The sequence below is a fragment of the Procambarus clarkii genome, chromosome 36 (assembly GCF_040958095.1).
Source record: "Procambarus clarkii isolate CNS0578487 chromosome 36, FALCON_Pclarkii_2.0, whole genome shotgun sequence".
Lineage (NCBI taxonomy): Eukaryota > Metazoa > Arthropoda > Malacostraca > Decapoda > Cambaridae > Procambarus > Procambarus clarkii.
In genome coordinates, this window is record NC_091185.1 from 12650271 (window position 1) to 12666858 (window position 16588).

The 16588-nt window shown below is 48.2% G+C and overlaps 1 protein-coding gene across 1 annotated transcript in view; it reads right to left on the reverse strand.

Moving 5' to 3' along the window:
• Positions 1 to 16588, reverse strand: part of LOC123756207 (uncharacterized) — a 376309-nt gene that overhangs the window by 144722 nt on the left and 214999 nt on the right. The window contains exon 10 of the mRNA XM_069336649.1: positions 12806 to 12976. Within this exon, the coding sequence (XP_069192750.1) occupies positions 12806 to 12976 (171 nt within the window). The remainder of the gene's footprint in view (positions 1 to 12805; positions 12977 to 16588) is intronic.

Sequence of the window (16588 nt, forward strand, 5' to 3'; positions counted from 1 at the left end):
AAACCTTCTCCGGCGCTTCTTCGGGAGGTATGGTGCAGTCATCAGTGTGCGGGTGAACAAGCTGTCCTCGGGGAAGTATGCTGGGAAGCAGACGAACGTCCGCACATTAGGTATGCGCCTGCGGTCGGATATCCCATCTTCTGTCCGGCTGCTGGGCTACTACGTTCGGGTGTACTATGCCCGGCAGCCCCGTACTTGTTTCCGGTGTGGCCAGTTGGGGCATCAGGCTGCCGGGTGCTCTGAGACACCTGCTGCGCCTGTTAACTTATTCCGGGAGGAGGATTTCCCGCCGCTCCCTCAGGGCGTGGATTCCGGAGATGAAGTGGAGCAGGTCCCAGTCGCTGCTGATGCGGCCCCTCCTGCGTCACCCGACATGCCCCCGGTGCTTGTTGCCCCTCAGCCGAGTGCGTCTGCGTCTTCCTCGACTCCTGCTGCTGCGCCTGGTCCTGCGCCCTCGCCAGGTGTTCCGGCTGTGTTGGGTGTTGGGGGGGCTGCGGAGCACCCTGTTGTGTGCGGCCCGGTTCCCCATGTGGTTGAGGCTGCTGAAGTACTGCGACGGGCGTCGGTTCGCCCGGTTCGTGAGGGCCGTGGTTCTGGGTCCGCCTCCGGCTGTGAGGATGTACGGCCAGTGCCCAAGCGTTCTAGGCGCTCTTCTACTGCTTGGGCTGATATGGAGGACTACGACGCGGGTGGAGCTTCGGGAGATGGTGTGGCGGTTCCAGGTGCCTCGTGCTCTACGACGCTGGCTGATGTCCATGTGTCGGCTGTTGACGATGTTTGTGCGTCTAATTTACCTCCTGTTCTTTCTCCTGCAGAAGGTTCTCCGCAGTGGGAGGTGGTTGCTCCTCCGGGCGTGGATGGTGTGGATCCTGGAGCGAGCCGAGGCATCAAGCTGGTGCTGAAAAAGGATGCCAAGCGTGGGGGGTCCCGGCAGGTGCAACGTTCAGTGGTTGCCGAGGAGCCCTGTGAGGCAGCTGAGGAGGCTCCCAGTGTGCTGCCCATTGCCCGGCCTCTTGGGAAGGAGCCTCTCCCTCTCATCTTGGCCTCCGGAGTGGCGATGGATGCTGACCATCCGTTGCATTTTGAAATTGTTGACCGTGTGCGTCCTGCTCCGTGGTGCCCTTCTACCATCTGGATTCGTCGGGCTAAGTGTTTTATTGTGGGTGTGCCAGAGTTAATGCCCGATCCTCGTACGCTCAATAGTGACCATGTTTCGGAGGACGTTATGTTACTTTGGGAAGCGTACTGTGTTCGCTTCCCGGCGGAAGAGTGGCCGGACAAGTATGAGATCTTTTCGTAGTCTGTGTGCTTGCTGTGTGTTTTATTTTTCTTTTGTTTTCTTGTGTTTTTGATGTTGGCCCTTCAGGCCAGTATTCAGTGACTTGTGCCCCCTCCCCGCTCAGCTCGTTGTCGCCGTGTGGGGGCTTAGTGGGCGGCTGCCGGAGTGTGATGCTCCTTGGGACAGTCCTCTGTCCTTTTCTAGCCTTGTGCTCCTGCTGCCATCCTCTCCAATTTTGCTGGGCATCTTTTCCTTTTCCTTCTGTTTCGTTTTTCTCCCCCCTCTTCTCCTATCTGCTTGCCGTTTCCTGCCGACCTTTTGCTCGTTCTGGTTCTTCCATGGACTTCTTCTATTTTGACGCCCGGGTGCTTGAGGAGGCATACTCATGCACCCGTAGAACTGCAGTACCCGACGTCGAGAGCGAGGGGAACCTTTTATTGTCAATCCCCACTTCGTCACTGAACCCGATCTCGACGGACTGTCGGTTTCTTAAGGTGGCGTTTGTGGGGCGTATACTCACGACGCACCCCTAGGAGGCCCCGACAAGATCGGCGATAGCTTCTTGTTGGGTGTCCTGCCTCTAATTGTGGCTCCATGGTGGGTGTGGGGGCACATTCGTGAGTGAATTCTTCATTTCGTCAAGATGATAACCCCTGTTTCGGCTACTTCTGGCTTACCTTCTCAGGCTCGTGGGGTGGGCGACCAAGCCCCCGAGTCGGTCCGTATTGGAAGACCGGGCTCTGTAGCCTCCGCTGCATTGGGCCCCAACCTTGCTCCTCCTTTGGCCTCTCTGACTCCTTCCCCTGGCTCCCCTCCCTCCTCTGTGGTTGGGTCGAGCCCCAAGCCCCCTGTGGTGACTACCTCGTCCCCTGGCGCGGCTCCTTCTCTAGTTGTAACTACTGCGCCTTTTAACCCCTCTCTCTCTGGGGGTTCTCACCGCCGTCCTCGTCACGGCCGCCCTCGCTCGATTCCTTTCAGTTCTGCTACCTATCAAGCCTTGTTTGGTCCCGCTTCGTGGGCCAAATATTTTGATCTCCTCCCTCTTGATTCTGCGCCTCCTGACGATTTCTCCCTTCATCAACATCTCATTGATTCCGTGGATGCCTCCATTACTTTCAACCCCACTCGTCTCGGTACACGTGTTGTTGCTGCTCCTTCTCAGGATGCTGCTTCCCGCTTGGCTGCCTTATCCTGCCTTGGCGAGACCCCCGTTCGGGTCTCGAAGAACGCTCAGTTGAATGCCAGTGTTGGCACTATTTTGCTCCCGCCCCATGTTGCAACCGGTGTTCGGGACCTGCGCGACTGCCACGACGATATTCGCCATATCCTCGCTGCCCAGGGCCATTCTATTCTCCAGGTGGACACGTTTACTCGTCCCCCTCGTGGTAGTCGCCGTCAACCCCTCCGGGTTGTGAAGATTACCTTTGATGGTAGGACCCTTCCACCCTCTGTCATTCTTGCTGGTGCCAGGTGCTCTGTCCAGGAGTACATTCCTTCTCCTCGGCTCTGCAACAAGTGCTGGAGGTTTGGACATGGTGCCCTCCGCTGCTCCGGGACTGTCTCTCTCTGTCCTTTGTGTGGTGGCGAAGGTCACTCTAAGTCGGAGTGCACTTCTCCCCAGGCTCGTTGCCTCAACTGCGGTGAGGCCCATCCTACCTTTTCCCGTGCGTGTGTCCATTACAAGCTTGAGGCAGCCGTCCTCAACCTGAAGCACCGGGAGCGTTTATCTTTTCCTGAGGCGAGGCGCCAGGTTCGCCGGCTCCCGCCTTATGCTAATATCTCTTATGCTCGCGTGTTGCGCTCTTCCTCTCCTCGTCCTTCCCGCCTTCCTCAGACTCACAACCGTTTCCGGGCCTTGGACCCTGATGCGCCCACTGCCCCCTCCTCTGTTCCTTTGGGTTCTTTCCCGAAGGATCCTCCTCCTGGTCCTCTGTCTGGGGTTCCCCTTCCTTCTACCCGGTCTGTCGTGTCTTCTGTGTCTTCTTCCTCGTCCCCCTCCGATCCTCCTACCCATCCTCTTCCTCCATCTATTGGCTCTCCCCACCGCCTGTCGGTGCGGGCGGATGTCCATCGCTCTCCTAACGGCCGTCGTGTGTGCTCTCGTTCGGCTTCTCCTGTTGAGACACTGGAATCCGTTGCCCGGTACGTAGTTGCTGGGACACCGGTCTCTTTAAGTCAGAAGCGTAAGCCTGGCTCCTCTCCTTCCTCTTCCCCGGCGGGTAAGAAGGCTTCGCTTTCTTCCTCAGCTCCTCCTTCTGGCTCTGTTGCTCCTTCCCCTCCCGTTTCAGTGCTTGCGCCCCCTGTTCCTGCTATGGAGGTTTCTTTGGCCCCTGCTTCCCTTTCGGTTGCTGCTCTTGCTGGGGTGCGCTCCCCTCTTTCTACTCCCCCTCCTGCTGCTGTCCTTGACGGCTCCTCTCCGTTGTCTCCTCCTCTTCCTCCTCCTCCTCCTCCTCCAGACCCTGCCCGCCCACCTCTGCTCTGTTCTCCCGTTTCCTTCCCTCCGTCTTTGCTCAGTTTACCCATGCCCCCTAACCCTGACTTTGCTGACCCTGATCCCGACCCTGATATTCTTTAACGTGCTCTGTTGCTCTTTCGCCTTTGTTTCTTCCTTGTTCTCTGTTTTTGTCCTTTCTCTTCTCGTCGTTGTCCATTCTTCAATGGAACGTTCGAGGTTATTACGCCAATTTCCTCGAACTCCAACTTCTGATTTCGCGGTTTTCGCCCCTTTGTGTCTGTCTCCAGGAGCCAATGCTTGGTGCTCGTCCTGGTCGTTTTCGTGGCTATTCCTTTCTCTCCCCCCCCCCCCAGCCATTGCTGGGGCTTCTAATTCTTCTGCTCTTTTGATTCGGGCTGATGTTCCCTTTGTTCCTTTACTTTTTCCTTCGCCTCTCCATTGTTCTGCTGCTCGTATCTTTGTGGAAAATGGTACACAGTTTGTTCCATTTATCTCCCCCCGAGTGTCCCGCTCTCTCTCTTCCTGATTTGAAACACCTCCTGGACTCCTTGCTGGAGCCTGTGCTCCTGCTGGGTGACTTCAATTGTCGTCATTCTCTTTGGGGTGACGTTCTGACGAATACCCGGGGTCGCCTCCTTGAGCCGTTTCTCCTCTCTTCTTCCCTGTCTCTTCTGAATTCTGGTGAGCCCACTCATTTGGACTCTCGGACTCGCACCCTTTCTTGTCTTGATCTTTCTCTCTGCTCTTCTTCTCTTTACTTAGATTTCACGTGGCAGGTTCTTGATGACCTCCATGGAAGTGATCATTTCCCCATCCTTGTTTCCTTTTTCTCTTTTCGCCCTTCCCTCTCTTTCCCTAGGTGGCAGTTTGCTAAGGCAGACTGGACCCTATTTACCCTCAGTGCTGCTCTCCCTGACCTCTCCCTTCTGCCTCTCTCTCGCGCTCTCCTCCTTTTTCATGACACTGTCTTCAACGCTGCCCTCCGCTCTATTCCTCGCTCTTCCTCTCGGGGTCCACGGAAGTGCGTTCCCTGGTGGAATGCGGACTGTGCTCGGGCTGTCCGCTGTAAGCGTGCAGCCTGGAAGAGGCACCGCCGTAGGCAGACGACCGATTCTTTTCTTTTCTTTCGGAAAGCGAGTGCGGTGGCCCGTAGGGCCATCCGTACGGCTAAACGTGAATGTTGGGCATCTTATGTCTCAACAATTACGTCCGAGACCCCTCTGGCCCAGATCTGGAAGCGTATCCGCAAGATAGCGGGTAAGTTCGTTCCCGATGTTTCACCGGTCCTTCACCTCCATGATACTCTTGTGGCGGACCCGTTGCAGGTCGCTTCCGAACTGGGTTCCCACTTTTCTTCTGTTAGCTCTGGTCTTCATCTTCCCCAATCTTTCCTTCTTCGTAAACCTGTCCTTGAGTCTCGTCCTTTAGATTTCTGCACTCATCTTCAGCTTCCCTATAATGATCCCTTCTCTCTCTCTGAACTTCGTTCTGCCCTGGCCCTCTGCGGTTCTACGGCGGCGGGCTCCGATGGTATTCATTATGAGATGCTTCGCCATCTCCCTCCGAGCACGTCTCAGTATTTACTGAGTCTGTATAATCGGATCTGGAAGTCGTCGTCAGTCCCTGAGGACTGGCTCGATGCCGTTGTCCTCCCTGTTCGCAAACCGGGGTCTCTGGGTACTTCCCCTAAGGACTTTCGCCCTATTGCTCTCACAAGTTGTGTCTGCAAACTCTTTGAACGTATGGTTAACGTTCGTCTGATGTGGTTCCTGGAACACCATCACCTCCTCTCCCCTTCTCAATTTGGTTTCCGCAAGTGCCGCAGCACGACAGATGTCCTGGTGAACTTGGAGGTCTATATTCGTACTGCTTTTGCTGCGAAGACCTCTGTTGTTGCCGTCCTTTTTGACCTAGAAAAGGCTTACGACACCACTTGGCGTTATCATATCCTATCTCAACTTCATTCTTTTGGCCTTCGTGGTCATCTCCCTCTCTTTCTCCGCAGCTTCCTCTCTCGTCGTTCCTTTCGGGTGCGCCTTGGTACCGCTCTCTCTCCCTCTTTTCAGCAATACGAAGGTGTGCCCCAGGGTAGTGTTCTGAGCACTACTCTTTTTCTTGTTGCCCTCAATGGTCTTCTTTCCTCTCTTCCTTCTGGTGTCTTCTCCGCTCTCTATGTCGATGATCTTACCCTTTGTTGTCAGGGTGATGATTCGCCTCTCCTTCAACGCCGGCTTCAACTTGCAATTGATGCCGTGTCGTCTTGGGCCACAGGTCATGGCTTCAAGTTCTCTACTTCTAAGACTTGTGCCATGACTTTTACGCGGAAACGGGTTGTTCTTCGTCCCTCTTTGTCACTTTATGGTCATCCCCTTGAATACAAAGATTCTGCGAAGCTTTTGGGGTTATTCCTTGACACTCGTTTGTCTTGGTCTCCCCATATCTCTTACCTCCGTGTTGAGTGCTCTAAGGCCCTTACCCTCCTTCGGGTCTTGTCCCATACTTCTTGGGGGGCAGATAGGCGCACTCTCCTTGCTTTACATTCCTCTCTCGTCCTGTCTAAGCTCGATTATGGTTGCCCTGCTTACTCGTCTGCTTCTCCTTCTACTCTTCGCCGTCTTGATGCTTTGCACCATACTGGGTTGCGCCTCAGTTCTGGTGCCTTTCGTTCGACTCCCATCCTTAGCTTGTATGTTGACACTGGCTTCCTGTCTCTCCAGGACCGCCGTGATCGCTACTGTCTTCGCTATCTTGCGCGGTCCTTGCAACATCCTTCCTCTCGCCTCTGTCGTGCTTTAACTTTTGCCCCTCCTGCGGTTCCTGTTCCTCTTCACCACCTCCCTCTTTCTGTCCGGTTATCTCGCCTACAGGATTCTCTCTCCGTTCGTATTTCTGATGTTTCTCCTCGTGTTGTTCCTTCTTTGCCCCCGTGGAGGGTCCCTCTTCCGCGGTTTTGTACTTCCTTGACCCGTATCACTAAAGCTTTTACCCCTCCTACGGTTCTAAAACGCCTTTTCCTTGAGCACTTTTCTTCTCACTCCCGCTCCGTTTCTGTCTTCACCGATGGGTCTAAGTCAGCGGACGGTGTTGGCTACTCTGTTGTTTTTCCTGATCGCACTTATATGTGTCGCTTGCCTCCGGAGACTAGCATCTTTACAGCGGAACTTTATGCTATTCTCTATGCTCTTCGTCTCCTACTTTCTCGTTGTCAGTCTTCCTTTGTAGTTGTTGTTGACTCTCGTAGTGCCCTCATGGTTCTCGGGTCCTTTCATCCAGTTCATCCAGTGGTTGTCGAGATCCAGCATTGGCTGTTTCTCGTTCATAGTAAATTTAAGTCGGTTGAGTTTTGTTGGGTTCCCAGCCATATTGGTGTGTCTTTAAATGAGCGTGCAGATGCTGCCGCCAAGGAAGCTGTCCGCTCGTGTCCCATCTCTCGTAAGGGCATTCCGTATTCCGACTTTTACCCGGTTATCCATTCCTCAGTCCTTACCCGTTGGCAGGCTTCTTGGTCGTCTGTTACTAGTAACAAGCTACGTACTCTTAAATGTTGTGTTTCCTCGTGGCAGTCCTCCTTCCACCGTAACCGGCGGTGGGAAACAGCTCTGGCGAGGTTGCGTATTGGCCATACTCGCTTAACCCATGGTCACTTGATGGAGCGCCGCCCTGCTCCTTATTGTCCTAGTTGCATTGTCCCTCTTACGGTCGTGCATGTCCTTGTTGAATGTCCTGACTTCCAGGACGAGCATATGTCTTGCTTTCCGACCGCCCCTCGCGGTCACCTGTCCCTCGATAGAATTCTTGGTGACTCGGATACTTTTGATATCGTTCGCCTTATGCGTTTTTGTTCTCGTATTGGCATCCTTGGTGATATTTAGCGCCCTCTGATTATTTTGCGTCTTTGATGGTGCTACATAGCCTTCCCGGTTTGGTGCCTTCTTTTGATAATTACTTACTTACTTTCCCAAGCGTTCTCTACGTTGCAGGCTGCAATTTGATATATGGGAGAGAGTGAAGTGTTCTCGGAGAGCCGAGAAATTTGTGAAATAGTGATATTTTGGCCTGTGATTTAGGCCCTTTAGGGAGCCAAGATGGCGCTTGCTTCCCTGATCTCCCGCCAAAACCGTGTGACGTCAGTGGCACCGGATTGGTCACCGACAGCAATGTGGCACCGGGAGCCAATGAAAACTTCCCATAGCGAAAGTGACGTCACGATGGAAGGGGGTCCGGCCAGCGCGCCGAGCTGGCGCCAGCAGTCAGACACGACACGTCATAGAGGTCGGACGTGCGACGGATGGTCTTGTCAGTAGGACAGTTGTACCTCGCTCCCGTGGATTTACGCGTCACCTGAAGTCCGCCAGTACTCTGAGAAGTCTTCCCTAGTTCATGTGTTGAACCAGAAGAGGGAATTGACGGTTATTTGAGCAACAAGTGCTCCAGTCAGGTACTGTGCCAGTAGCAGTGAAGCCGTGCAGTGACGTACGTGACGTCTGTGGCAATTCACCAGTTCGTGACAGCGTAGTGGCTGACAGAGCCACTGGGTAGCTGAGGAAGAGAGGACTATTTGGGGAAACCGAACGACTGTAGCTGAGACGTAGGCGACAGCCGTTGCTGGGAGAAGACGACGGCCAGGAGACCGACTCCAACCTTCAAGAAGTCAAGAAGGAGAGCAGTGAGGAGGCACGGAGACGACGCGCTAAACGGTGGGACGACGAGAGGCTCTGGTAGGACACGACGACGTGTAGTGTGGGGGCGTTCCCGACACGAGGATCAGGAGCTACATCTCGACTCTCATCGGAGGATAGGGTGAAGTAGGTGGTTCTAGTTCCCTCCCCATTCCCCTTTAGTTAGCTATGTTATTTGGCTATATTTTCTAGCCTGAGGATTTTATATGTCGTGAGCAAGTATCACCCATGTCACGGTAAAGCACCAGTGTGTTAGACAGTACTATCAAGAGTACTTGTAATATTCATGTTGATTATTGGTGTGTACAGGCACCAGGAACCAGTGATAAATTTACTGTGTTGTGTATATCTTTCTATAGATTTTGATATGAACATATAGTGGTAAATTATATATAATATTATGCCAGTATTTGGAGGTTAGGCTATGTGCCCAGAAACTATTTATTTTCCATGTATTGATGATTGATTTATATACCATATATATGTCTATGTTCATTCAGTGAATAATCATTTGTGAGTACAGTGAATTATTGCGTTATCGCCCACGAGAGAAAGTACTGAAAACTCCAGTGTTAATATTTCATAATATATGGTTGAGTGAAGAACAATGTAAAGCCATTACAGTGAATCATTATAGCATTGATTGTAGAAAAGACTGTTTGAGCCTGAGTACAGTGTAACTGAGTAATACGGTTTATTTAGCAAATATCGAGTGTGCGAGTTTCTAGTAATATTGGAAAGTTTAAAGAAACAGCGCGCGTGAATCTAGGAAACAAGCCAAGATCGCGCGGAAAGACCATTGCGATCAGCTGTTCTTGACACTTGATGAGGAGGGGGAGAGTGTTGCCCTCTAGTGATCGCATAATATCCGTGGGAATTACCGGCCGAGTCAGGATCAGTTGATTTATCGATTATTGTGTGGCCTTGTGACATCTTTCATACATTTTAAGTAAAATACAAAACTCTCTTTGTGTTTTTATCATCCCCTCCATTGATCTTGTGGCTATAATTACTGGTAAACATAGAGTGATAACAATAAGTACCTGCCTGATTCCTGATCTTTGAGTGTGACCTTGCCAAGGCTACCACTGAATACACCCGTCCACTGATGGTGTTACTGGCCACCTAAAAACACCAGTTGGCGATCTTGTGATTAACCGTAGAGCCCTATTGTTGGGGAGGGCACACGACGGTCGATGTGATCGAGTCGTGTTCTCACTCTTTCTTAATAAGAGGCCGTTAAGATTGACTGGGAGACTCTCCTGGCGTGCAGTGGCGCCGTGAGGATCGAGGGAAGACCCGCAGGGCTATGGTGAGTGACTTTAAGCATAACTATTGCTCACCCCAGACTAGAGAGAAGAGAGGTGAACCCCAACAATACACAGTACACTCTGTTACGAACTCGTCACCACCGTCTGAGTGTGGCCTGGTAATTCCAGCGCCATCTATGAGTCTCCACTCCAACCCCCCTAATATTGGACGCTATGTAGGCAATGCCATCTATTGGTCGTGGCGTGACAACAGCAAATGGCTCTTGTTTCCTGCCTTTGCCAGCCAGAGAGGTCGTTGCAGATGACCTCTGGAGAGGTGGCGCATCAAGATCAGCGCCACCTAGGTTGTGCTACGTCCATAATGTCAACTCCCCGGTCGGGAGCCGGTCGGCCGAGCGGACAGCACACTGGACTTGTGATCCTGTGGTCCTGGGTTCGATCCCTGGCGCTGGCGAGAAACAATGGGCAGAGTTTCTTTCGCCCTATGCCCCTGTTACCTAGCAGTAAATAGGTACCTGGGTGTTAATCAGCTGTCACGGGCTGCTTCCTGGGGGTGGAGGCTTGGTCGAGGACCGGACCGCGGGGATATTAAAGCCCCGAAATCATCTCAAGATAACCTCCCCAGTGAGTGTTACCTCCTGGTTTCCCCAGTGTTCTGTCCAATTAACTGATGACGTGTTATGTCCACAGAGGTGACGTCTGTAGGCAGTGGTACTGAGGACGGCAGTTTACCTTGGGCAGCCTACGTTCTCTCGACTTAGTCCTGGAAGATGACTAAGTAAGCCACCGCCGATCTGAAGCAGTGTGTAGACTGCTGATTACGTAGTATTGGAAGAGATCGGCGTACCCCGGGACTGGCTTAGGAGAGTAACGAACGACAGTGAGGTTCCTGTTGTGAAACTCTGCTAGCCAGTCGCCAGGGGTTCACTACCCCTGTATTGATTGTTTTGTGACCCCGATCAGCGTGTGGCTGAAGTCTTCTGTCAGCGAGTGGCAAGAGAGTGGTCGTGGGATATAGGCATCTCGTGATACTGTGTCGGTGGGCTGGCCCGCGTACAAGGTGAGACTCGCCAGTGTGTCCTAGTATGGTTGGATAAGGTACTGGGTGAGAGAAACGCTGGGGTTGGCGAACACTGTATGTGAGCGCCCGGTGTCCTCAGTGAAAGAGATACCGATGTACATAAGTGTAATAATAATCTAATTATTGTATTGAAGGGTTTAAGTGTAAATATATTGATGAAGGGAATAGTGTTTTGCTCATCCCCCCCCCCTTATTTATTCATTGCACTATATAGCAAAGTCTTGAAAGTGTACTACAGACTTGGGGTCGGATACGACAAACAAGGTTCATCCATCAAGAACCCGATTACTGGTCCATATTGACTGTAACCCACCTGCTCTACTGGGAGTAGACTGTGGTATACACAGTACACCAGCACTACTGGGAGTAGACTGTGGTATACACAGTACACCAGCACTACTGGGAGTAGACTGTGGTATACACAGTACACCAGCACTACTGGGAGTAGACTGTGGTATACACAGTACACCAGCACTACTGGGAGTAGACTGGTATACACAGTACACCAGCACTACTGGGAGTAGACTGGTATACACAGTACACCAGCACTACTGGGAGTAGACTGTGGTATACACAGTACACCAGCACTACTGGGAGTAGACTGTGGTATACACAGTACACCAGCACTACTGGGAGTAGACTGTGGTATACACAGTACACCAGCACTACTGGGAGTAGACTGGTATACACAGTACACCAGCACTACTGGGAGTAGACTGTGGTATACACAGTACACCAGCACTACTGGGAGTAGACTGTGGTATACACAGTACACCAGCACTACTAGGAGTAGACTGGTATACACAGTACACCAGCACTACTAGGAGTAGACTGGTGTACACAGTTCACCCGCACTACTGGCAGAAGACTGTGGTATACACATATCCTCCAAAGGATACCTGATCAACCAGGTTGTGACTCATACGTCAGGCTGCGAGCAGCCGCGTCTAACAGCCTGGTTGATCAGTCCTGCAACCAGGAGGCCTGATCGACGACCGGGCCGCGGGGACACTAAGCCCCGGAAGCACCTCAAGGTAACCTCAAGGTAAGGCACACAGTACACCAGCACTACTGGGAGTAGACTGGTATACACAGTACACCAGCACTACTAGGAGTAGACTGTGGTATACACAGTACACCAGCACTACTGGGAGTAGGCTGTGGTATACACAGTACACCAGCACTACTAGGAGTAGACTGTGGTATACACAGTACACCAGCACTACTGGGAGTAGACTGTGGTATACACAGTACACCAGCACTACTAGGAGTAGACTGTGGTATACACAGTACACCAGCACTACTGGGAGTAGACTGTGGTATACACAGTACACCAGCACTACTAGGAGTAGACTGTGGTATACACAGTACACCAGCACTACTTGGAGTACACTGTGGTATACACAGTACACCAGCACTACTGGGAGTAGACTGGTATACACAGTACACCAGCACTACTGGGAAGAGACTAGTCTACACAGTACACAGGGTGTTGAGATTTCTGACAACGATGGTGACAAACTGTGTGTGTGTGTGTGTGTGTGGAGAAGATCTGTGACAATTATGGTGATTGGTGCCTATTTAGTGCTAGGTACCAGGGGTATCAGGGTGAAAGAAACTCTGACAATTTTTTTTCTGGCATTTCTGAGGATCTACCCTAGGATTACGATTCCAGAGCGCTGTCCACTCAGCGATCAGACCCCACCACACTATTGTATACCGTATAAGGTAAACACCAGGTACCACACCACTGTATATCATATATGTAAATGGGTGTCAGCACAGTCACACCTTCCCCTTCACAAAAAACCTACGGAATACTCTACTACGGTTTGTGTGATCTGAAATTAACATAAATAAAGTAGTTCCAGCTGTTTGTTATTCTTAAGTGAGTGATATAGATATTAACAATGACGCAGTTTGCACTTCTTCCTTTTTAATTAACCTTTTGTGGGTACAGGTGCTGCATCCCATTAATTACTCGTCCCCTCACCACCTCGTCCCTGCAGGTGCTGCATCGCAAGTAGCTCGTTCCCTCACCATCTCGTCCTCACAGATGCCTCTCAGCGTCCAGGTGTTGCCAACGGCGGCATGGCAAGCGGAGCAGCTATTCTTGTTGCAGTCAGTGTCGAGGAGGCCCGTGGCTCTGACGTGCAGGCAGTTCTGGGAGCGGCCGCCGTCAGGGTTAAACTCTTTGAAGGCCAGTGAGCTCTGTAGGAGAGAGAGGAGGGGAGGAGGAGAGGTTAAGCGCCGGAGTGTGGATGGCATGATGGGTAGGGCAGGAAGAGAAGCAAGGAAAGAGACGAGGAGAAGGCAGAAAGGGAGTGAGAGATGACACAAAGAGAGGACATGTGGAATAGGGGGGAAGAATAGGATGCAAGGAAGCGGGAAATTGGTAAATTAAGCTCAGCAATGTTGACATTAACTAAATCCAACAGGAGCCTTGATGAGTGCTCGAACCTATGCGATGGGTTTTCACAGGTACGCTTTAGTTGTCTGCACCATGATATGGTAAAACCATTGCAACCTGGAGTACTACTGCACCTACAAGGATACCAAGGCTTCCTCTGAAGCCTAACCTGGGTTTCACACAATTTCTCTATGCACTCGGGCTCTGTCAACCAGTAAGTCTACCTCTGATACCCCTTCATCATTACACAGATAAATATTTTACCATGTCGTGGTGCAGTTGACTAGAGCGTGCCTAGGAACACCCAGCACATGTGGAACCCTGGTTAGGTTTCAGTGGAAGCCTCATGATCATTAAGGGTGCAGTAGTACTCCAGGGTGCAGTTCTTTTACCATGTCGTGGAGCAGTCGACTAGAGCACGCCTGGAAACACTCGGGAAAAAAAGGTACGAACCCTTATCATGGCTCCTGTTGGATTTGTTCATTGATATATCACATTAATGTGATTTCTCTGTTTAATATTGACAAAAATAAAATATCACAGGATTACTATATAAATATCTTTTGGGGTAAATGGTCTGGGGCTTGGAACAAACATAGGTTGGTCAGGATCATCAGAGCTCAAAAGGGTGCAAAAAATTATCTATATAAATAAAAATGGAAATGTTCATTTGTTCAAAATAGCTAATCTCTGAAAGTTCTTCACCAATTGCCTTGAAATTTTTACACAACGTTTCATTCACATCCGAGCAGGTTTTTATATACATACTATGTAGATGTCACGTCTGTGATGGGAAAAAACATGTTTTTTTTTTTAAAGCTGTGTTTTTCGTGTGTTTTTCAAGTGAGGAAAATCTTTGAAACCTCTTTACCAATTGCTTTGAAATCTTGATACAACATTGCATTCGAATAGGTGAGTGTTTTTATATACCTACTATATACATGACTCACTTGTGAAAGGAAAAAACATGCTTTTTAAGAAAAACAGCGCCATCTGTAGTACGTATGAGCAACACACGCTGTAATCTCCAAAAGTTCTTCACCGATTGCTTTGAAATTTTGACACGACGTTCTTTACGAATACGTGTGTGTTTTGATATACCTACTATTTAGATGCCACAACTGTGACCAGTAAAAACATGCATGTTTTGAAAAACAGCGCCATTTGTTGCACGTAAGAGCAACATACGATACAAAATATGTTACGATTCAATTTCAATGTTTCCGATTGCAATATATTGAATTTTCATGGATATAGCTAATTTGTTTCTTTTTCATTGTTTTTCATGCCATTTTTTTAAGTGTTCTTCTTATTTTTCAGTGCAATTTGTGGTGAAATTGAGCTGTGTCGATTGATTGGCGTTTGAATTTAAATATTTTGATAGTATTTTTTGTTTTTGTTTAGAAAACGAGAAAATTTATAACATGTTTATTTAACAGCTACAAATAATAATAATAAATAATAAATTTTTATTCTGGTAAGGTACATACATACAAAGTAAGATACAAAAGTTGATGGATTTATAGATAGAGCTAGTACATACAATGCCTAAAGCCACTATTACGCAAAGCGTTTCGGGCAGGAAAAACACTAAGACTAAAACTTAATACTAATTGAGATTAAAGCATAAATTGTGATGAGAAAAATAAGAAAAGAATGGAAAAAGGGGGAGGGGGACATGGTAGAAAAAAGCAAAAATACAATTTGGTCAACAAAACAGCATTGTTTAAAATAGAAGACATGGGTTGACATTTTGGGGGTGAGGTAGGTTACATTGAGTTAATTAGGTAGTACTTGCAACGTTGTGTCAAAATTTCAAAGCAATCGGTGAAGAACTTTTGAAGATTACAGCGTATGTTGCCCCTTACGTCCAACAAATGGCACATTAAAAAAAACATGTTTTTTTTCCTGTCACAGGTGAGGCATGTATATAGTAGATATTTAAAAAGACTCGCCTATTCGAATACAACGTTATGTCAAAATTTCAAAGCAATCGGTAAAGAGGTTTCGAAGATTTCCCTCACATGAAAAACACAGTTTTTCAGAAAAACTTGTTCTTCTACCGTCACAGACTTAACATATATATAGTATGTATATGAAAACTTGGCCGAATGCGAATGGAACGTTGAGTGAAAATTTCAAAGCAATCGGTTAAGAACTTTCGGAGATTAGCAGTAATGCACAAACGAAATTTCCATTTTTATTTATATAGATTTTTCAATTTATTTAGTAGATAATATTCTAGAGTAATTATTATAGTCAGATTTCATACATAAAATTACTCTGCTCATTTAAAATTGTCTATATTTACGAATAATCAATTGGATTTGTATTTGTGTATTAAATTTTATGTTCAATAGAAGTATTTTATTTGGTATAGGAGTGCTGTAAGGTAAACACTTCACATTAGGTTCGTCCTTTGAACTACACGAACTGGACGAGATTTTGATGGTACTTCGAACTGCACAAACAGGACTACAACTGACTGATCCTTCTAACTTCACAAATATGTCCAACTTTTTTGGTCCTGCAAATGCACAAAAAGCAGTTATCCAAATAAATTATGAATACTTTAAAATACACGTCTTGTGAGAAAATAAATCATATTCCACCAGATTTTTACATTTCAAACTAGCGTAATCTGATATAATATTTACATTATAGTAATAAATAAATTCTAGTAAAACTGTTAGAACCAGCAGTTATAGACTGCACAAGAGAAAGTCAATCTAAATACTCATTATTTACAATTGAATGCCAGACCTTTTCGGGAGAGTCTGAGGTCAGATGGAGTTCATCTGTCGGAAGAATCCCAAAGATATGTAAAACTTACACTAATCAATATCTTTCATCATTATAAATTTAGCATAGGCCACTAATCATTTAGGTAAATGATTGTTTGTGAAGCACTATAAAATTTACCCATTAATTATTCTGTTTAATTGTAAATTATATTTACAGTTACAATAACCAAAAATAACACTTTTGTTATTAAACTTACATAGTAATATTTTCATATAATTATTCACTGTCAAACAGTCAATTATTTGTACTCAGGGGTATACCAATTATTTCTTTAACTTTCATTTTGATTACTCGATGCACTTTGCAAACTAAGACACGTTGCATACAAACTTAAATTAATTCTAAATATTAAGCTTTTGATTGTCACAAAGGTCAGTTAATCCAGTCTGAGCGTATTAGATGAACGAACTCAGAATCGCATCCAATTAGCTCACTGGATACATTATCAGAATACATAAACAATTACATTTGTTCTTGAATTATATACTAAGTTGAGTGTTCACCCAACAATCATGGCAAATAAAAATCAAGCCCTAAATGATCCCTCACAGCCTTTAAATGCCAACTAATGAGAAAAATTGATCAGTGTGAGAACATATCTAACCCAA